General features: G+C 47.3%; 1 protein-coding gene across 1 annotated transcript; it reads right to left on the bottom strand.

Moving 5' to 3' along the window:
* Positions 1-12,249: 12,249 nt before the first annotated feature.
* On the bottom strand, positions 12,250-13,832 carry LOC119385334 (uncharacterized protein K02A2.6-like). Its single transcript, XM_037652795.2, has one exon. The coding sequence runs from the start codon at positions 13,714-13,716 to the stop codon at positions 12,250-12,252; it is 1,467 nt and encodes a 488-aa protein (XP_037508723.2). The 5' UTR covers positions 13,717-13,832.
* Positions 13,833-21,968: the final 8,136 nt, after the last annotated feature.

Genomic DNA, 21,968 nt, shown 5'->3' with positions numbered 1-21,968 from the left:
CCCGTTCCCTTCGTAAAGATTTTGAGAATTACGTTTGTTGCCACCGGGAGAAAGCAACAGCTGGTGCCAGAAAAAGAACTATGCCAAGTGATTCCACCATTTCAGATCTTAAACCAGTTAAATCGTGGTGGTACAAAAAACAAGCACAAACAGCTGCAATGCCGCGCGCTTCTTGCAAGCCCGTAGCCAGGGGGAGGCCCGGGGGGTCCAGCCCCCCCCCCCCCCCCAAGTTTTTGTAATACATGGTGTTTTACCGACAATAAATAATGAAAATAGGCGTTTCTCTAGTAGTCAAGGCTTTCAGCAAGTGATCCCCCCCCCCTCCCGAAATATATTCCTGGCTACGGGCCTGGCTTCGTGTAACACTGACCTATGTGTGTGAACAGACGCTGTCGTTCAAGTATAAAGTCGTAGTGCCGACTCTCAACTTGAGCCACTGTGAAAGGCGTGAAAAATGGTGCGGCCTGTTGTCAATTGCTTGAGCTCGTCTTTGTATTCGTCGACGGATTCATGTAGCCTCAGTATCTGGCTCCTCAGCTCTTTCTTTTCTCTTCCATTTGACCCTTTCGGTAGTGAGCAACGTAGAGGCCGAATGCCTGTCGACCTGGACGCTTTTGTCTGATGCAGCTCAGCCTCGTGCACTCGTTTATTGTGACACTGTACATAATGATTGTCGGTTCTTTCGCCGGTAGCGCATGTGGTGTCCATGGGATCCGATTCTTCAGCTTCGGGACCTAAGCTGAAGTGTCAGCGCTGCATGCACATGGCGGCGATCGCGAGGCAGCGTTGCTACTGGAACTACATGCATTCGTTGACTGTTCGGACGCAACACGGTCACGTTTATGGATAATTGCCATGCTTGGTTCAGTTGTTACCTTGGGGTGCAAACGTCTGCAAAGAGTGACGCTACTGCGTCCTTCTCAAGCCGCCGCTCCTTATATTCCATGAAATCTTCGGGTCGTAAACCACGGCGGCATATCCTAGTGTAGTTTGAATGTGTATTAGGAGACCAATTATCCCACCTAATTACTTCAAGCCACCTCTCCTGAACACCAGCGACAGCTGGAATTTTGTGGAACTACAGCGGCATAGTGTATCAAGGCAAAAGCCTTAGAGATGCCTCATCAAACGTGGAACTTGACCGTTGGCGGCGTCAACGCGAGTGATGCAAAAAATAATTACGTGATGACATCATACGGCGTCACAGATCATAAACTTTTGTGACATCATCGTGACGTCACACAACGTGACATCATCATATTACACCTTCGCTGGGTCAAAATGGGCCGATCACGGATGCAGTGCATGCCTCTGCTGACGTGCAGAAAGCTTGCACTGCCTCCGATCCTTGAGGCTGTAAGAAAACCACGTTAGGCACAGAAATATCTCGGAGGGAGGTAGGGAATGTTCGATACATTGACTGGAAGAAAAAGAAGAAGATGGCTTTCGCCTTTCAGTCGTCTTAGATTAATGCATAAGGAACCCTGTGAGATTTGTTTTCTTTATCAATAAAGGGAAATAAAAAGACAATCATAATTTCTTTTAGTTCCATTTGCATAGTGGAACACAACAGTATGACATACTAAGGCAATGGGGCGGTTGCAATAGCCTGAAATAGAAAATAAAACGCGAATACTATCAAACTCCAGTGCAAGTATCGAACCGGCAGCAGCGCGGCCCCACAGACAGCCTGTTGAATACGTACAGCGGGCATGGAAAGACACGCGAACATGCGGCATCTGTATTATTTGCTGTTTCGCATCTATTTTCAAGTGGTTATAGCCTGGATGATTGATGAAAGGATGACGTCATCTATGACACAATAAAAGACCATCTAGCATCTTTTTATTGCCACCACGGTAGGAGCGTGATGAAAACAGCGCGCCGCTATGTTCGCGTTTCTTTCCACCCCCCTGTACCTGTGAAAGCCTGCAAGAAGCACAAATGCAATTAAACTCGGATGCAAACACGAATTCGTGAGCTTCGTGATACGCGCAAACATTCAGCGCCAGCTTCCCGTAGTCTACTTGCACAGCGCCACCACGCGGCAGCGGCGAGTGGACGCGAAGCGCGCGCGCGACGGCCCGAGGAGAGCGTTCGCTAGTGTTCGCCCAGCCCAGGCACTGAAAAATGGAGGAGGCGCTGGTTTCACACATTCTCTTTCGCGGCGGGCGGAGCGGGGCGGTGCCGCCGTCTGTGAGATGTGAAAAGAAGTATTGCTTCATGATCGACACTTACTAGCGCATACTCCGAGATTGCGCGCGATATCGGAAGTCATGGTTAAAGCGTCTCGATACCAGAGAGGTAGACTGGCCGCGCTGGCGTCGCCGAGGCACCCTTGACGCAGTGACGTTCTTTGCCTTTGGCTTCGTGTTAGCGTGCGTCGGCTCATCGGAGTAGTGCAGCTTCCACGTGCACCAACCGGATTTCTCCGCCGCCGACTGTTTCAACTGCGAGAGCACCGACTAACAAAACTGCTGCAATATACGTTGCAGAAAGGACGCGATTTCGACGGGCGAATGTCGTGCCTTGGTGGAGCGAGAGCAGCGCCTGCGAGACAGAGGCCAGCGGGACGCATGCGTTTGCGGCTCAGGCTACGAACCTCTACCTCCCGTGTTGCTGAAGCGCAGTGTGTGTTATGTATGCATGAGCACAGGCGTCGGCTACCCATTACTAGAAAGCGCACACCGTGCCGTTTCTCTCCTTAATTGACGACGCTTTGAAGAAGTGCATACCGGGTACCAGTGTTGATTATAAGCTTGTTGATATCATCCTTACGCGGGATTCACGATTCTCTGTGTCCAAATATATGTTCACACCGTCAGCTACCACAACGATTTAATGACGATCATGGGCATTAGTCGTCGCGATAGAGACATGCTGTCAACATGGGTGCATCCACGTCAAACGGTGCTATAGCTGCCAAACACGAATAGACATTGTACAAGCTCTCATATATCACTACACAATAAGCACTACTTCTATGAAGGCACGTTTCACTTTCGTGTTATACCGATTCCTATGACGGAGGGATCAGCCATGTTTTTAACACGAAAGTGTTTTATGCCGGGGTCCACCAAGACTTCAGTGACGTATTTTCGTCACGGAAATGACGTCGAAAAAATTTACGCGATCAGATGGCAAAGGAAAAAGGTTCCGTCAACGGGCATCGAACCCACGACCGCTCCGTCCACAACAACAGAAGCCGGGCGCGCTATCCACTACGCCACGGTCAAAGACTCCAGAGGCTTTACAAACGCGCCTTTTATATCTACCACTCTCCCGGTTGGTGGGGTAGTGTTGCCCTCTGGGAGCGGTAAGGTAAAGGAATTCTTCATTACTCTGGCCTCCGGGATTAGCACCTGCAACGCGTTACACGTCCGTCCCATTCGGCGCGTTTTCAATAAAACTTCAATTTTGTCAATGCCTTAACACACCGTGAAGTGGCGACCTTAGCTGAAGCGTCGTAAAAGCGTCGGCCTCGCTTTTAGCATCACGCCAATCCAAACCAAAAATAGCTCTGCGACGCGCACCTGCCTCACGTGGCTGTAAAACCGCGTTCCGCGCTCACGCGCTCGCCCCGAGAAAAATCGCGGCAGGGCTACCAGGGCGGCACGACGCGCTTTGCGTTTCCTTCTAGTCCGGCCGTGGTGTTCAGTGACATTTTAAGGCCCGTATTCACAAACCAACCTTATCCTTATCTTTTGCCTTCCTTACCTTTTCGGCACCTTAGCGCGTTTCATAAACAAACCTTATGCGCCAATCCAGCCTTTCCTTAACCTTATCGCCGTGAAAAGGTGGCGTTCGATAAGGTAGCCCGGCAGCTACCTTAAGGCGCCACTTATGCGGCGCGCAACGGCTTATTACGCAAGAAGCTGTACAAAGTCATTAAAGAAAAGGTGACGTACGCGAACGGCGTCCATATGTACAATTAACGCTGCGAGTACGTGCTCAGGAACCGTCAAAATTTCAAGGAATAGTTCAGCGACGGTGTGTTGCTGAGCAGACTCCGCTTCTCGAAGCGAGCACTTCATGTCCCCGAGCTTGCCGCTGGAAACGAACAGTCCAATACGTCGGTTTTCCCATGCCCCCCCCCCCCCTACTTCAGCTGCTGGTGGCGCTCTGTTTCTTCGGCACAGGCACTTTTCAAATTGTGAACGGTGACTTGGTGGACATACGCTTGCCACACTGCCCCGCATAATAAACGTGTGAAAAAATCACTGCGCGTACGGCGCGGAAGCGAGCGTGTTTCACTGCGGTATGGGATATATTTTTTCTCAATTTTTGGAATCACAGAGCCGCTGTACGGCAGCACGTCGCTTTTGCTGCTCTGAGCTGCTCCCACTTTCTCGTGTTGTCCTTCACTGAACACCCCGTGTTATCTCAATGCGACGCTTTCAAGTCGATGAGCAGCGCTGGATCTTCAGTAAAATTCAATTTTCGCCTTTCTGCCGCGCTGAATAACAAGGCATATGTGTGATACACGCAAACATCCACACACGTACACACGCAGGCAGACGGAGAAAACGGCTCGCAACTTGGCGCGTCCGTTGGTGCCCTCGTAGAAATGAGCGCTCCGTGGACCGGCTCATGCCGGCGCGTCTTCGACTGCCTCCGCTTGCGGCGGCGCGTCTACGAGAGCGGACGGTTGCTATGACAACGGTAAAGCGATAACAAAGAAAAGGAGCACACGGCGCGACCAGACGATACGCGTTCTTTCCGCAACTCGCACGGTCATGCGTTCCTGCATTTGTCTTATTGTTTTGAGGAGCATATAGCTATTTTTGCTTGCTAACAAACCAACAATCAGCCAGCAAAAGTTCATAGCCTCGCTCCCATGCTCGTTCCTTATCAGGACAAGGCCGCCTTCCGTAAGGCTACCTTAAAACCGAATAAGGCGAGTTTCTGAAATGCACTGCGGCCTTTTCTCATCCTTAGACTTTTCCCTTCCTTATAAAAGGGAGCCTTATAGCGTTAAGATAAGGTTGGTTTGTGAATACGGGCCTAACATGCCGCGGGATGGCGACCAAGTTCTGCGTCCATTATGTGATGCTCTTCTGGCTATCACACCTGGTTTTCTGATTACGCCTTCACCGTTAACTACTACAGCTACCACAAGGGTTTGTTTATTCATTCAACATGGACGCTAGTCGTCGGGATGGAGATGTACCACCAATCATCAAAGTGGGTGCATCCACGTTAAACGGTGCTATAGCTGCCGGACATCAATATACACTGTGCAAACTCTCTTATATCAATGTACAGTAAACATTAAGTTACTTCTGTAAGGGCACGCTTTACTTTCGTGTTATTCCGATCCCTATGACGGAGGGATCAACCATCTTTTTTTATACGAAGCACACTCGAGGAAAATGAAATAACTCACTTGTTTTGAACACTTCCCGCTTGTCGTCGGCCGTGGCACGGCGCCACTTCTGCATCAAATTGTCGCAACACTTCAATCGCTTAGCCGTACGTGGGTGCACATTCTGCCGGCTATTCAATTCAGTCGCGAGCTGGTCCCACGTTCTCTGCTTCCTTTGAAGGGACACGGCGTCCGTCCTCTGTTTTCAAACACCTCGCGGTATTTGTTCACGAGATCCGTTAGGACGCCGCGCTCTTCGTCAGTAAAATTTACCTTGTTACCTTGGCGCGCCGCTCCATACTGATAACAATTTAGTTAAATGATACAACAAAGGTACACGAATAATTAAACAAATCAAGTTAAATAAAGGAAACGCTAAAGATAACTACAAAACTACTTCTCAACGGAGCACACAAATAACAGCAAGGAACAAGATAAAAACGTGCACGGGAAGACGTCGAAATAGAAGTCGTCACCTCAGAATCCTATTGCGTCGACGGATGTTGAACACCTGTGGCCAGACAATAAATGTGCATTTTAACCAAAAGCAGAAAGTGCTTTAACAAATTAACGCTTTTGCTGTTCTACCTATGGGTGCTTTTCAGCATATTGTTATTGATTTCTTGCAATAAAACTAACTTATTGCTGCTTGAAGTAATCATTTCGTAGCAAAAATTTACCTACCCTCGCTCCCAGGGCATATACTTGACGAGTTAAGGGGACCTTTCATAAGGCGCACTTATGACACGGTAAGGGGGTTTTCGAAACTCGCCTTATCCTTTTCTTATACTTATACTTTTCTCGTCCTTTCGTAAGTAGCCTTACCGCGATAAGTTAAGTTAGGTTCGTGAATACGGCGGTTAGTCTAACCTCGTCCAATGTCAGGCGTAACCACGGCAGTATCTCCCGAACAGTATAATAGATGGCGCTGTCCCATAGAGATGCATGCAAACTGCAGTTGGGTGACGATATACTAGATCGCGCTGTCCCATAGAGATAAAAAATAAAATAAAAAATAAAAAAATAAAAAATAAGAAATAAAGATACAAAAATAAAAATTAATAAGAACAAAAGTAAATGCAAAAAATAAAAAATAAAAAAACAGAAAGTTAAAAAAAAGAAGGAAAAACAGAAAAAGGAAAACTAATCAATGCGGTGTATCGCTTTGATTACTGCTGGGCGAAACACCTGAACATTTCACGGTGTACACATAGTTGCTTCAGGAGCTTCGCCCAAGCTCTCCATCATTCACCCGTTGAGGAGGAGGAATAAACTTTATTAAGGGAAACCAGCAGGTCTAAGTGGCCGGGCCTAGGCCTCCCATGAGGGGACGTCAAGGGCTTGCCTCAACGCCGCCTCACGGGCGTGCTGGGTTGATATGCTGTAATTTTAGGAGAGGAGCTCCTTATAGCATCACCTTGTCGGTCGTCGCTCCATCCAGCATGCTCCGCCGTCGCGTCTCCCGTATCATTCAATAGATGGCGCTGTCCCATAGAGATGCATAGAGTCACTGTATACGCTACCTTTAGGTAGCAGAGTTGCGCATAGGTCCGGCTAGCAACCACAGCTATGCGGTGAAGACGCGCTCCGTTTTTGCAGGCGACATGCCTACCGTGTCGCCGATAAACATGTCTGGCATGTCGAAGGCCGGCGATAAACATTGGCTGTGAGGACTAGTGTTAATCCAATTCGCTGCAGCGGCGGCGTCGAGAAATACAAAAATCACACCATCTCCCGCTAAAGGGGATCATGAGGCGATGCGAAGCAGTGTTTCAGCATGTAGAGCCCGCGTTTCAGAGGTGGAGTGGTGAGGGGGATAGGGGAGAGGGGAAGTGGAGAGAGGGAATGAAGAGAGGGAGGGGAAAGGGGAGGGGAGGAGTAGACGGGGGTGGGAAAGGGAAATGAGATGAGAAAGGGAAGGGGAAAGGAATGGGGAGAGGTGATGTGGAGAGGGAAAGGGGAGAGAGATAGTGGAGAGGGGAAGTGGAGAAGGTTTGCGCATGCGCAGTAAGGGTGGTCACGGCGCACACCACCACCACCACCGGATTGAACTCCGCTATAAGATGCTTCACATCTAAAAATTGGCCCGAGCGACAGCTTCTCCGCGATGCATGGTTGCTAGCGGCTCTGGAAGACAGATGCGCAACTCTGCTACCTAAAGGTATCATATGCCGTAACTCTAGAGATGCATGCAAAGTGCAGTTGGGTGACGATATCCTAGATGGAGCTGTCCCATAGAGTTAGAAAAAAGAAATAAAATAAAAAAATAAAAAAATAAAATAATAATAAAATAAAAATGAAAAAAAATGAAAAATAGAAAATGAATAAAAATTAAAATAAAAAATTAAAAAAGATTAAAAAAATAAAAAAAGGAAAAAGGATAAATAATCAAAGCGGCGTATCGCTTGATTTACTGCTGGGCGAAACCACTGAACATTTCACGGTGTAACCATGATTGCTTCAGGAGCTTCGCCCAAGCTCTTCATCATTCGCCCGTGGATATGCTGTAATTTTTTCTTTGGTTTGGATTACCGTGATGCTATGAGCGAGGCCGATGCTTTGGCGACGCTTTTACGACGTTTACGACGCTTGGGCTAAGATCGCCACCTCGCGATGTGTTAAAGGGTCCGACAACCAACTTCTGTGGTACCCGTTTTCTTGAGTGCAATGGGAAGCTTACCGGTCAGAGCTTCTAATCACGGAGTGGTAACGCGGAGAACGCCGTAAAACATTTGTAATCAGAGTTTTTCGATCTGCAGCGATTATGCAGTCTTAATATCACATGCTGCAAACAGTGAGAGGTGAGCGCGATAGCGATTATACGCCAGCAGTGGTGACAAGTTATGCCCTAAGTATGAAAAGGCAATGTTACGTTTGCAAAGCCTGCGGTGCCGCGACTACTGCTTTCTAGCCTATTACATTATTTTACAATAGTTATAGCGTTTTTCTGGGGCTTCTTATAGAAGTACTTTCGCGGTACACAGGTCGCTTTATCACATTTTAGCCAAGCCAAGCCAAGCTAAGCCTTCGAAAACGAAACAAGTGGTAGGATACACCAGCAGTGCTGTTCATGAAGTGGTAGCACTCCTCCACAGAACAGTAAGTCGATGGCATTTTGCGAGCAGCAGCGCAAACTCGCGTGCTACTCTTCAAAAGTCCGATACGACGAGAGTCGAGCTACGCGGGAAACGCCGCCGGACGCCGCGCGCGTGCGCCGCAGCCGCCGTGTCACTGGAAGCCACGAAAGCAGCGCCGCATCTCATGCTTTACTTCTTTTACCTTAGAAACAAACGGGAATTGACAATAACGTACATATTCAAATTTTCAGCCCTCGTTCTGGTGCGTGTAAAAGTATTAGACTACGTACAACAAAGTGCTTAAGACTGCATACGTCTGGTTCATGGCGCTCGCGCTAGGCGGCGCGACATACCGGTTTTTGTTACTTTTAAACGCGATTTAAAAATATAAACCCTACTCAGATCGCGAAAAGTATTCTGGAATCTGTCACTGTAATTCACGGCCTTTTCATTTCCACCAGGATCTGATCACCCGTTCTGGCCAGTTGTCGGTCCCTTTAAGGCATTGACAAAATTGAACTTCTATTGAAAACGCGCCGAATGGGGACGGACGCGTAACGCGTTGCAGGTGTTAATCGCGGAGGCCACAGTAAGGATGAATTACTTTGCTTTACCACTTCTAGCGGGTAACAACGCCCCGCCGACCGGGAGACTGGTAGATATAAAAGGCGCGTTTGTAAAGCCTCTAGAGTCTGTGACCGTGGCGCAGTGGACAGCGTGCCCGGCATCTGTTGTTGCGGGTCGAGCGGTCGTGGGTTCGATGCCCGTTGGCGGAACTTTTGTTCCATTAGAGATGGAACCGTTTTGGCCTTACATGATACTGTGGCGTCGTCAGCATATAACATGCAATGACCAGTATCTATCACGTCAGGAAAGTCATTTATATAGATATTATATAGGAGGGGACGAAGGATGGACCCCTGTGGAACACCTTGATTAGTAATCTAAGTGTTTCAGCAAGAGCCACCAGTAAAGACCACGTTCTGGGATAATTCAAAAAGAGTAAAGCCGGGACGGTGATAGCATAAGAATCAAGCTTACTGAATTGAATGGAGTGATTGAGCGTGTCGAAGGCATTAGCGAAATCCGAAAATACCGAAACCGAGAAGTTACCACCGTCAATGGAATGTTTGATGACGTCAGTCAAAAAAAGTAGAGTACGCTTAGTGGAGCTTCCATTTTGAAAGCCAAATTGGGAAGGCTTTATAATATTAAATTTCGACAGGTTAGCATTAATGCGCTTTACAAACCCATCTTCAATTAGTTTACTTAATGTTGAAAGAATAGATATAGGCGTACATTTTTAATAGCATCTTTATGACCGTTTTTAAATATAGCTAGAACATTTGTACGTTTCAATGAGTCAGGAAAGGAACCATTTTAAAAAAATTGAGATTTTTTATATAGGTAATTCGCAGAGAAATAAAATGAGCAACTACCTTTAAATGACGTGCACAAAGGTTATCCAGACCGGAAGAAGTCTCTATAAATTACGAGTAGCTGATACTATTTCGTCAGAGGAAGAGGGAAAGAGAAAGAATAAGTGAAATAAGCGCGGCGAACTAGGCGAAGAAACGCTTTATGAACTGCTGGATGATAAAATGAAATACTCAGAAAACGCATTGACAGGGATAATAAGTGGCAATATTGTAATTTATTTTCGTTATGGGCGAGTTACATCCCATGCTGACGTCCATGCCGATGTTGTATTGGTCTGTAAAGCAAGCTGCTGGTCTTCCACCTACGTAAACTCAAGCAGTTTTTTTGTGGATAAGTCAGTAAGTATAGGAAACAGGTTTTATTTTCAAGGGTACAAATATGTTAAAGACACGTAGCAACACCCAGACGTAGACATGAGACAGCATTAGATGGAGTAATGTACACATGAAGAATAATAATTCAGGTAGATCTAATGTGACAGCGGCGCAGTTTAAGGCGCTTTTGCTGTTGCTTTTGCGATTCTCTCGTTTTGTAGATGTCTTTTTCTAAAAAAAGCGTGACATCAAGAGAACATAGAACTTGACAACAGCTGCCAAAGCTTCCTTTTCATGTTTTAGGCATCTTTGCTGAGGAAACGCCAGTGCCTGCAGCTAGCCTGTAAATTCAGCTAGAGTCGCTTCATGTAGCTTGTTTTAACTGCGGATCGAGCTGTTTAAGGCGGCCGTTAGTCTATGGTACTTAGCTCATGAGCCGCTAACAGAAAATGATGAAGATGAACATGAACCGGCACGCGCTCTCTTCCTCCTCGTCGTCTCATCTGTTGCTTCGCTCCCAGAACACGTGCGCCAAATTCTCCAGCGCGGGATGCAGTAACTATGATGGGCGACACAGCGAGTGCATAGAGAGAGAAAGGAAGAGCGAAAGAGAAATTATAGGAGAAAACTTTCTTCGAGCTTAACCACAGTTTATCCAGGTATGCTAGCAGAGCATATAGGCTTGTGTAGTATAGTATAGCAAGGGGGTGAGGAGAACAGATGTTAGGGTGAGGAGGAGGGGAGAGAGAGTAAAGCACAGCATAGAAAGAAAGAGAGAAATCGAAATAACAAAAGGCAGAAGGAGAAATAATGAGAGAAAGAGTGAGAATAAAAAACGAGAGAGAGAGAAGTGGAGAGCCAGAGAAAGAGATAAAAAGCAAAAGGAAGCGAGAAATACAGAGAGAGAGGGAGAAAGAAAGGAGGAAAGGGAAAGAAAGATAGAAAGATCACGAATGAGAAAGAAATAGAATTAAACAGACAAAGAAAAGACATACACAAAAACATACATGGCTGTTCCTTCTGTCATAGGAATCGGTATGACACGAAAGTGACACGTGTCTTCACAGACGTAGTTAAGCGTTTGTTGTGCATTCTTTCGCCCCAAGCACGAAGGAATAAATGCTCCAGCAATAAATTGTGATGTCACGCGAACAACAGCAAGCAGCTCTAAATTTGCAACGCGCTGCTCAAGCAAAAGGACGCACGGAACGAACATACAGAGGATGAGGGCAAACTAAGTGTTACAGTTGTAACTTATTTCTGTGTACGCAGCGCGCTGCTTTCGCAAAAGCGGCAGCTGCAGTGAGCGAGGTGACCTTCGTGCTCCCAACGATAGCTTGCGGTGAGAGCACAAGACGTACAAACCACCGCCATCACCAGGTAAGCGCGTGCACGAGGGACCACGCCCTATAGAGGCGCGCGCTCATCCGCGTGGGGCGGCGACCTTTAAAGTGCGCTCTTCGAGCCCTTGACGCCATCTCACTAGTGATCACAAAAACACGCGGATGTAACCACCAATCTCTGAGTACCGCCACCGGCAAATGGTGTATATAAATAGCTCGCCGTTAGCATGGCAAATAACGTGCCGTCCGTGACCGAATCGTTTCGCGCCGCGCGCTGCGGAGCAAGAGGTCGTAAGCTCGACTCTCGGTGACGGAACTTTTTCAGCTGTGTCATCTGTTAGCCTTAATGTTTTAAAACGTCATATCCGTGACGGAAATACGTCAGTAGAGCCGTGGTGGGCCCAGGCATAAAACACTTTCGTTGTAAAATAAAGTGATAAGAGAGAAAAAGAAAGAAATACAGCAAGAAAGCAAGAAAAGAACAGCCGAGCAGCAGGAAACGAAAGAACGCTTTATTGCGTGATGCCGGTGTATTTGTACATAGGCAGATCAGGCTTGCGCATGCGTGGTCACTGCAATGCTTGATGACGTTGCGCCTGGTCACATCTTCCTTCCCTTGGGAAAAAAAAGAAAAAGAAACGAAAAAGAAACAGAACACAAAATGTCTAAACGAAGGCACATTGAAAAACCCACTCAAATTTCAATTTTCACTACATCCGCTGAACAGTTTGCGTTGGGCACTCTAGGAGAGGATAGCGTTGTGGCGCTCTTCGCTGTCTTGCGCTTCTACGCAGCGCTTCTTGAGGTGCTTGCTGCTCGGTGGTGCACGGTTGCGGACTGGATTGCGCGGACGCTGTCGCGCTTTCTGGCTGCTGCGAGAGAACCTGCCCGTTTGTGGACCTGAGGTGTTCCCTCGTGCGTCGTAGATGCTGGCCGTTCTCAGTCGCAACAATATAAGAGCGTGGTGTACTTGCCGGGCCCATGACGACTGCTGGTGCCCAGGTCTTGTTTATTGTATCATAAACAGATACTGTGGACCCACTGTGCACTTCCGGTAGATTCCGGGTTGATCTGTTGTAGAAGACGCGTTGTTTTCGCCGTATTTCGTCGAGGCGCTTTCGGACAACTTCGGTCGGCACGGTTTGGGGTTCTAGGTGACAGTCTAGTACGGGCAGCTTGGTCCTCGTCTGTCGACCCATGAGCCGTTGGACGGGTGACTTTAGGCGGTCATCCCTTGGCATGTTTCTCCATTCAAGCAGGCCGCTGTAAAACTCCAGTGTTCCAAACCTGCACTTCTTCAGTAGTTTCTTTGCTTCCTGGACGGCCCTTTCAGCCATGCCGTTACCGCGAGGGTAATGCGGACTGGAAGTCACGTGGGTGATGCCCAGCTGCGTTGAAAAAACACGGAAGCACGTGCTATTGAACGGGGGGCCGTTATAGCTGCATATCTTTGCTGGTATGCCGTGCGTGGCGAAGATTTGCATGCACACGTTTGTCACTGCTTCTGCCGTAGTTCGATGCATCTGCTTGATCTCGAAAAAAAAGGAATAGAAATCCACCACAACCAGGTATTCATGGCCTTCGTGATAGAAAAGATCGATTCCGACTACTTGCCACGGCAAAGTAGGTATATCGGGACTAAGCATTGGTAGCTTGGCGTTCCTGCTCTTGTACCTTTGACAAAGTTGACACGCCTTCGCTAGAGCTGCAATATCCGCCGACATGCCTGGCCAGTACATAACTGCTTTGGCTCTTGCCTTCATCTTTTCTTCACCCCCGTGTGCCGCGTGAAGCAAACGAAGTACTTCTTGCCTTTTTGTTGGCGGAATAACCAACTTGTTGCTTCTTAGGAGAAGGCCATCTTCGACGTGAAGTTCGTCGCGGTAGTTCCAATACGCTCGTGCGGTCTCAGACACCTGAAGCTTGCTCTCAGGCCATTCTGTGCTTGAATAGCTGCACAGTTCGGTCATTGCTGCATCCTTGAGTACCTCTTCCCGGATTTCCTGCAGTTGCCGATCAGAGACTGGAAGAGAAGAGAGAGCATGTACATGAAAATCCAGTGATTCTTCTTTCAGCTCCTTCTGGTTTGGAAAGCGCGAGAGTGCATCCGCTAGAAAGAGTTCTTTTCCTGGTTTGTAAACCACTTTTATAGGAAACCTTTGAAGGGAGAGTCTCATACGTTGCAATCGTAACGGGCACTCACATAGTGGTTTCCTAAATATTGACTCTAGAGGGCGGTGATCGGATTCGACGATTACTTCTGGCTGCCCTAGGATGTAGTCTTCAAACCTTGCGCACCCGTGAACAATGGCTAGCAGCTCTTTCTCGATTTGGGCGTACTTCTTTTGTGCTTCGGTAAACGAACGCGAAGAGTAGGCGATTGGGTGTCCACTTTGCAAAATAACTGCCCCTACCCCTTTCTGGCTTGCGTCCACGGACAACGTCAAGGGGACACCTTTCGCAAAATAGGCGAGAACGGGTGCTTTTGTTAGGCAGGCGCGAAGTGTATTGAAGCTTTCTTGGGTCTCTTGTGTCCAGACCCAAGCCGTGTTCTTCTTCAATAGCTCCCGGAGGGGGGCAGACAGTGCCGACATGTTGGGGATGAAACGCGCCACAAAGTTCATCATCCCGAGAAAAACCTGCAGTTTCTTACAATTTTGCGGTGGTGGCACGTGCAAGATGTCGTCTACTCTCCCGGGATCCAGGCAAAGTCCTTCTTGCGTGAGGATATGACCCATGTATCGAACTTGCGGCTGCAAAAAATGACACTTTTTTTTATTCAGCTTTAGGTTGTGCTCTCTGCATCTTGCGAACAAAGCTGCTAGATTTGTGTCATGCTCTTCTCGACAGGTTCCCCAAACGAGAATGTCATCCATTACAACGGCGACACCACTCAGGCCTTCCACTACCTGGTGCATTGCCCGCTGAAAAACTTCTGGGGCCGAGGCAATCCCGAAGGGCATGCGCAGAAATTTGTAGCGGCCGTAGGGAGTGCTCATGGTACATAGTAATGAACTTTCTTCGTCTAGCTTAATTTGCCAAAATCCTGAAGATGCATCTAGCGTTGAAAAGTACTTTGCCCCATGCAGGCGCGGAACTACATCCTTTAATGTCGGCATATGATAGTGCTCCCTCAGTATGGCCTTGTTCAAGTCCGAAGGATCTAGACAAATGCGCACTTTGTCCTTCCTAACTACTACTACCATGTGGCTTGCCCAGGCAGTAGGTTCAGTTACCTTTGCAATGACGAGGTCGTGCTCCATTTTATTGAGCTCTTGTTTCACGCGGTCTTGAAGAGCAACCGCGACTCTCCGAGCTGGCTTGACGCTCCCTCGTGCGCCTGGTTTGAGCTCGATGTGGTACGTAGCACCCTTCAGCTCCCCGAGGCCTTGGAATACATCATCGAAACCGGCACTTGGGTCATGGCTTGGCAGTGCGTCGACTGCGCGTACGCGGGATATTAGTCCTAAGCGCTCTGCAACACCGCCACTCACTGTTACCGGCACGGACTGGGGTACGATGAAAAATTCCACTTGACAGGTCTGAGCCATGTACGAAGTCGGTAAGGTGATTTTACTCAACGCTGTTTGCTTATGGCCGAAAAAAGCGCGCAAGGTGGTCGAGCATGGCTGCGCCGGCTGCGTAGTTAGTTTCCGAAGCGTCACCTCAGGCATGACACAGCAGTTAGCTCCCGTGTCAATTTTGCATTCAATCGCTGAACCAGCGATAACAATTTTCGCCGACCAACGGTCCTCACTGGAGATAGCATATGCTTCTAGGGCTTTTAGAAAGTACTCGTCTTCAACTCCTAAAACAACCTGCTTCACTTCGCGTGCGGCCGATCTAGGTGTTTGCTTTGGCTGACGGCACACACGAGCGAAATGATTGCTTCTGCCGCAATTGTTACAGTGTTTGCCCTGCGCCGCACACTTTCCATATTTGTGTTTTTCAAGACCGCAGCGCGTGCAAGGCGCTGTATTCTCTTTGATTGCGGCAATTGTCGGGTTGTCCGTTCTGGCTCTGATTTCTAGTAGCTGTTCTTTTGCTTGTTCCCTTGCGCGGCACATTTGCACTACTTTTGAAAACGAGGGGTTTTCCGAGAGGAGCTTCTGCTGGAAATCCTTATCTTTGATGCCAAGAATTATCCTGCTCCGAATGAGCCGTTCCTCAAGCTCGCCGAATTCGCATCTTCCCGCGAGGATTCGCAGCTGCGTAAGCCATTCATTGAACGACTCTCCCTCTTGTTGGTCCCTGGAGCCAAATCGGAATTCGTTAAAGGTGAGGTTCTAAGACGGCTTGAAATTTGCCTCGAACTTTGCTGAAATAATTCTGAGGTCTTTTTTATCGTCTTCGCTGTCGAACTTGAACGTATAGAATGTTCTTCTCGCGTCCTCGCCTATTGTCATCAAAAGGGTTGCGGCTTGAACCTCCTTAGGCTGCTGGCTCAGTCCCGTCGCCGTAGCAAAAAGGTCAAACTCACGTTTCCATGCGGTCCAGTTGTAAAACGTTCCCCAGACATGTCTAGTGGCCTCGGTGGCTGCAGCAGTGTTGACGCCATTCTCGCGACGGGCGTTTCCGGCCGGTCAGTGGGTTCATTCATTGCCGACTTGCGGTGGTATCAAACGAACCACCGCCCCCACTTCTGACACCATGTGAACAGCCGAGCAGCAGGAAACGAAAGAACGCTTTATTGCGTGATGCCGGTGTATTTGTACATAGGCAGATCAGGCTTGCGCATGCGTGGTCACTGCAATGCTTGATGACGTTGCGCCTGGTCACACCGTCCGTGACCGAATCGTTTCGCGCCGCGCGCTGCGGAGCAAGAGGTCGTAAGCTCGACTCTCGGTGACGGAACTTTTTCAGCTGTGTCATCTGTTAGCCTTAATGTTTTAAAACGTCATATCCGTGACGGAAATACGTCAGTAGAGCCGTGGTGGGCCCAGGCATAAAACACTTTCGTTGTAAAATAAAGTGATAAGAGAGAAAAAGAAAGAAATACAGCAAGAAAGCACGAAAAATGTCCGAACTTAGCAAAACAGCAACAGCCAGCACTACATAGGGGCCGTCAGCTCCTCTGTATATTTGGCAGCGCGCCTTTAGTGCAAGCTGCGAAGCCACGCAGAGCTGTTATTGACACTTCCTCGATGAGGGATTCCGCCTCATCGCTACGTTTAAGGACTTGCTTCGATTTTTCTCGTCCTCCGAGGTACACCGTTGCTACTACTGATTGCCATTGAGGCAAAAGCTTTTTCAAGTACACCATTTTCTCAAAGAACAGGCTGTCGAAGTTATTCACTTCACTTTCGCAATAAACGTACGCGTTCCTGCTGGTAGACGCGGCAGTTTCAGCGAAGCGACAGAAATAGGGAGGTCAGAGAACGGGTGACGACTTTTAGCGGTGCATTGCGGGTGTTGAGCTCCAGCATTTTGCGCGCTTTCTATTTCGGATCCACAGGGTTTGGTGCACTCTTGAGGTACAGAAGGATAATTCTGGACACAAGATCCTTCAGTGACCGAGGTCTCTTCGGAGGCAACCGACTCGGTGCTCATGTGGCGCTTTGCTGGAATGTGTTGTAGGTATGAATTCCTTGTTTATCGTTTGGCTGGTATCCTGGCTCCTGGGCACAAGGTGCTCAGGATATTCAGGAAGTATTGTACGTACGGCATCAGGTTTCAGGCGTGATTAGTCGCGGGCGATCTCGTTCACAACGCCGTTCACGGTGATGGTGAACGCACGCTCGATCAAACCGCCTTCAAATTGTTTTTCGCGAACCACAGCAGATATAGTGCCAGTCTTCTGTCCGCCCTCTCTGCTCATCTGTCGCATTCTGCGAGACGTGTTTCACTAGAGTGGGCCGTGAATGATCATATAAGCTCTTTGTCCGATCGGTAAACGTTGTACAGAAGGCTACAAATCATTTCCTTATGTTGATTTGGCTTCGACATTCGCAGATCCACCTCATAGTTCCCGTAGTGACATGCACAGAAATACAACAACCACACACTAACTCTTTCACGACACGAGCAACAAGCACGCAACTCGGTAATAACTTTGAAAACACGTACACACAAACTGACGCAACCGCTGCAAAACTGCTATGGGAAACAGACACGGATGGATGGATGGATGCTATGAGCGTCCCCTTTATAACGGGGCGGTGACATGTCTGCCACCAGGCTCGAAGAAAAAAAAAGAAAAAAGCTTCCTTGTTTCATGTTGGCCTAATACCTTATCTGCCTTGATTAAATCTATGTTATTATACCAAAAAAATATAAATTCACGGTCTATCTCTCTGCGTCTTAAGGCAGAATGACCTTATTTTTCCCCCATTCTTTATTTTTGTTCTTTATCCCTACTTTTCTGCCACCAATACTCTAACCGTCTCTTACTTATTTCTATCGCGGACGTGTTCAGCTTTCCATTGTTGTCCCTAAAACCCAAGGCTTCATGTAGACTCGTGCCCATACGTATACCTGGGTGAATATCGCCACATTCAATCAGTACATGTTCGATCGTTTCCTTAGTTCCCCCGCAGCATGTATATTGTTCTTCTTCGTTACTGAATCTCGCTTTATAACTACGCGTTCTAAGGCAGCCCGACCTTTCTTCAAACAGTAAAGCGCTTCCCCTTGAATTATCATAAAACCTTTCCCTCTTTATTTCGTTTTTTCCCTTTCGGTAGTTACTCAGAGCCGGCTTCTCTTCCATCGCTGCCATCCAATAAGTCCTCTCCGCCTCTCTGACCTTCCGCTTAATGCTCCTTGTTGCCATATCGCCCGCACTGTTAGCCGTATATTTACTGGTGAGCCTCCTAGTTCTTTTTCTCCACTGCGTGTCAACGCTTTTTCTATACAAATACCTGAAAACCTTCTCTGCCCATCTACTCTTCTTCATTTTCCTCAGCCTCTCTTCGAATCTCATTTTCCTCTGAGCTTCCCGCACTTCAAAGCCTGTCCATCAGATATCACCCTTTACAGCCTCATTTGTCGTCTTCCCGTGAGCGCCCAACGCGAAGCGGCCCACCGTCCTTTGATTTACATCCATTCCTGATTGTACCTCTGACTTCATGCACACCACTGAGTTCCCAAATGTAAGCCCCGGGACCATCACACCCTTCCACAGCCCTCGAAGCACCTCGTACCTATTGTACCCCCATAAAGCTATGTGCTTCATAATTGCAGCATTCCTCTTTCCCTTTGCTACCGATGCTTTCTCTTGTACCTCCATATATCTATCCCCCTCATTTACCCATACTCCGAGGTACTTGTACTCGCTTACCCTCGGTATTTTTTGGCCCTGTATAAAGACCGCATGGTCTTCGTGATCATTGAATACCATCAATCCACATTTTGTTGCACTAAATCCTAGTCCTAGAGCCTCACATTCCCTTCCGCATATATCTGCCAGTCGCTGTATATCATCTTGAGTGTCCGCAAATAAGACAATATCATCAGCATAAAACAGACCTGGAAGCTTCTGCTCAACCATCGTGCCGAAATGTTTGTGTGACAAATTAAATCCAATGTTGCTACCTTCTAGCGCTTTTTCCATCCTCACCATGTACAGCATGAATAACAGCGGGGACAAAGGGCATCCCTGTCTCAGCCCCTTGCTAATTTCAACGCTGTCCTTGCTACTTATTCCTTCCCATTCTATACAAACTGTATTTTCTCGGTATATTTCCCTCAAAAGCTGTATACAGTCGTCACCTATGCCCACTTCTTTCATTATATCCCACAAAATTTCCTGATTAACGTTGTCATACGCCCCGGTAATATCTAGATAAGCTACGTATAAGGGCCTGTTTTCTATTTTCGATATTTCTATACACTGGGTAAGAACAAACAGATTATCGTCTAACCGCCTGTCGATTCGAAATCCATTCTGAAGTTCTCCCAGAATATCATTTTGTTCTACCCACGCTTCTATTTTTAATTTTACTGCCTGCATCGCCAACCTGTATAGCACGGATGTAATGGTTAGCGGTCTATACGAGCGAATGTTATCATTTTCTCCCCTGCCTTTATAGATTAAGTTCATTCTACTTTTTCGCCAACTGTCTGGTATTTCCCTCTCCTGTAAGCACTTTTCTACGGCTTTCAGCAGTGCTTCTTTAGTGTTATGTCCGAGTTCGTTAATGAGGCTGACGGGAACCCCATCTAAGCCCGGTGTAGTGCGCTTAGGAATTTTTCCTTCGGCTTTCTTCCAATTGAAATTCTCTAGTACTACATCTTCGTCGGTTGCACTCCTTTGCGTAATTTTACTCATCGGGGGAATCCCCTGGGCGACCTTTTTAAACGAATCGGCTGTTATCTTTCGGATGTATTCTAGCGCTTCATACCCTTCCAATTGATTTCCTCCTTCATCTACCATATGTTGTTGCATAGTGACAGACTTCCTACCCAGCGCTTTTAGGTGGCTCCAAAATATCTTAGGCGTGGCCTTCTTCTTTTCGTGAATCTCTGTCATCCAGCGTTCACTTTCACCTTTAATTTTTGCCTCGACTAATTTCTGCACAATGGATTTTTGCTCTAAATATATTTCCCATATTTGGTTGACTTCGTCCTGTGGCCGCTTCTCCTTTTTTTGCTTGCCTGTGCTCCCGTGATGCCTCACGTCGCTTCTCGATCGCCTCCCGGATTTCTTTGTTCCACCAACTTTTTGGCTTTCTCTTTCCTTTCCAACAAATAGTTTTCTTCTCTTTTTCTATTTCTTTTGTGATTATATGTAGCAGCTCACTATACTTCCAGTCTCTACCTGGTAGTTTGTCTGTCTACTTTTTCCTTGACTCTTGCGGCTATATTTGTTATTTGTTTGTCATTTAGATACAAGCTGCCAAACTTTGATTCTATGTTCTTATTATCAGTTTTATATCCCATTTGTAATATTATGCGTTTATGATCACTACCCAAGCTGTTAATGCCTTCCTCGTCTATTCTCGTCTAAGTTTGTCATATATTCCTTCTGTCATGAGACAATAATCAATGCTCGATTGCCGGTTTCCGACTTCCCACGTGATCTGCCCCTCACACTTAGGCCCCACGTTAATTATCTCAAGACTATGTTGCTCGCAGAGATCTAGCAATAACTTGCCATTGGTGTCTGAATATCCGTCGAGGCCATGAATGTGAGCGTTCATGTCCCCTACAAGGATTATTTCGGCATCATGACCAAATTCTTTAATATCGGTGCTTATGCATTTCAGTATCTCCAGATTCTTTTCTCTGCAGTTATTCCCCGTCCACAAGTAAACTACACCTAGCCACGTTTTCTTTCCACCTACTGTGCCCGAAACCCACATATGCTCTGAGCACGTTTGTTTCACTCTATCCAATTTTGTTCTGCTATGGATTAGCATTCCGACACCCCCACCTCTCCTTTCTGATGTGATCCTGTTACATCCTTCCCAAATATAATTGTCAATATGTGGTGGCTCTTCCAAGTCTCTAAGGTGTGTTTCTGTAACCGCATAAACACCTATCTGTTCCTTGTTTAACTGTTCCTCAATCTCTAACCATTTTGCCTTTTTTCTGCCACCCTGCATGTTTATGTAACTAATTGCAACACGCGCCTTCTCCTTTCTTTTACCTTTTCTCTGGTTTTTCGCTATATTGCCTGTCGAAGAGTCCCCCTGGTTGTTTTCCTCATTACAAGCTACCCTGGGCACCGAAGGGCCCGCGCGCCCCCCGAAAAAAGCTACTGTGCGTCCTGCCAGTCGCCAGCTCACCTCATGACCAAGCCTCTTATCGAAGTGAATTCTGTCTCTTTGGAAACCGCCCCACCTGTGCACCTCCCTGTTTATATCCACTACCTCGAAGCCCTTCTCTCGACTAATTCGCCATATCTCTTTGTTTGCGTCGACAACCGTCGACAACCCACCCGCATGGCAGCTGCCCCTGGCGGCCACCGCCAGCATTCACCGCAGCCGCCGTCCCGCTCCTTCATTGAAAAGAGCAGGTGCACGCCATACTAAGTTCTAGGCACGATATTTTAATAAGTAAAATATCACAAAAATTATGGCAGCTTCACACTAGTGGTGCCAAGCCTGAAGGAAGCGTGGAGCTGCGTGGCTTTTCGACGTTCTCTTTATTTATTTTTTTTCCTCTCTTTCTCTCTGTCTCCAGCATGTTTTTTGTACGGGTTGCTTTCCATTTCCTACATTCTCCCTATATTTCTTTCTTTTTCTCGCTCTTTCTATCTCTATTCCTCTTTCTTCCCTGCCCTTCTCTCTCTCTCTCTGCTTGTTTTCCTCTTAGTTTTTTTTTATTTCTCCCTTTATTTCTCTTTTTGTCTTGCTCTCTGTTTTTGCTATCTCTTGTTCGTGTCTGTTTATATCTTTTTCTCTCCCTCTTTGTGCCTTGCTATGTTTTTAGGTCTTTATTCCCTTTACTTCTATTTTCTTCTTCCTCTTTCTTTCTCTCGCTTTCT

This window comes from Rhipicephalus sanguineus, chromosome 3 (genome assembly GCF_013339695.2).
Source record: "Rhipicephalus sanguineus isolate Rsan-2018 chromosome 3, BIME_Rsan_1.4, whole genome shotgun sequence".
Taxonomy (NCBI): domain Eukaryota; kingdom Metazoa; phylum Arthropoda; class Arachnida; order Ixodida; family Ixodidae; genus Rhipicephalus; species Rhipicephalus sanguineus.
This window is presented reverse-complemented; position numbering and strand designations above follow the sequence as displayed.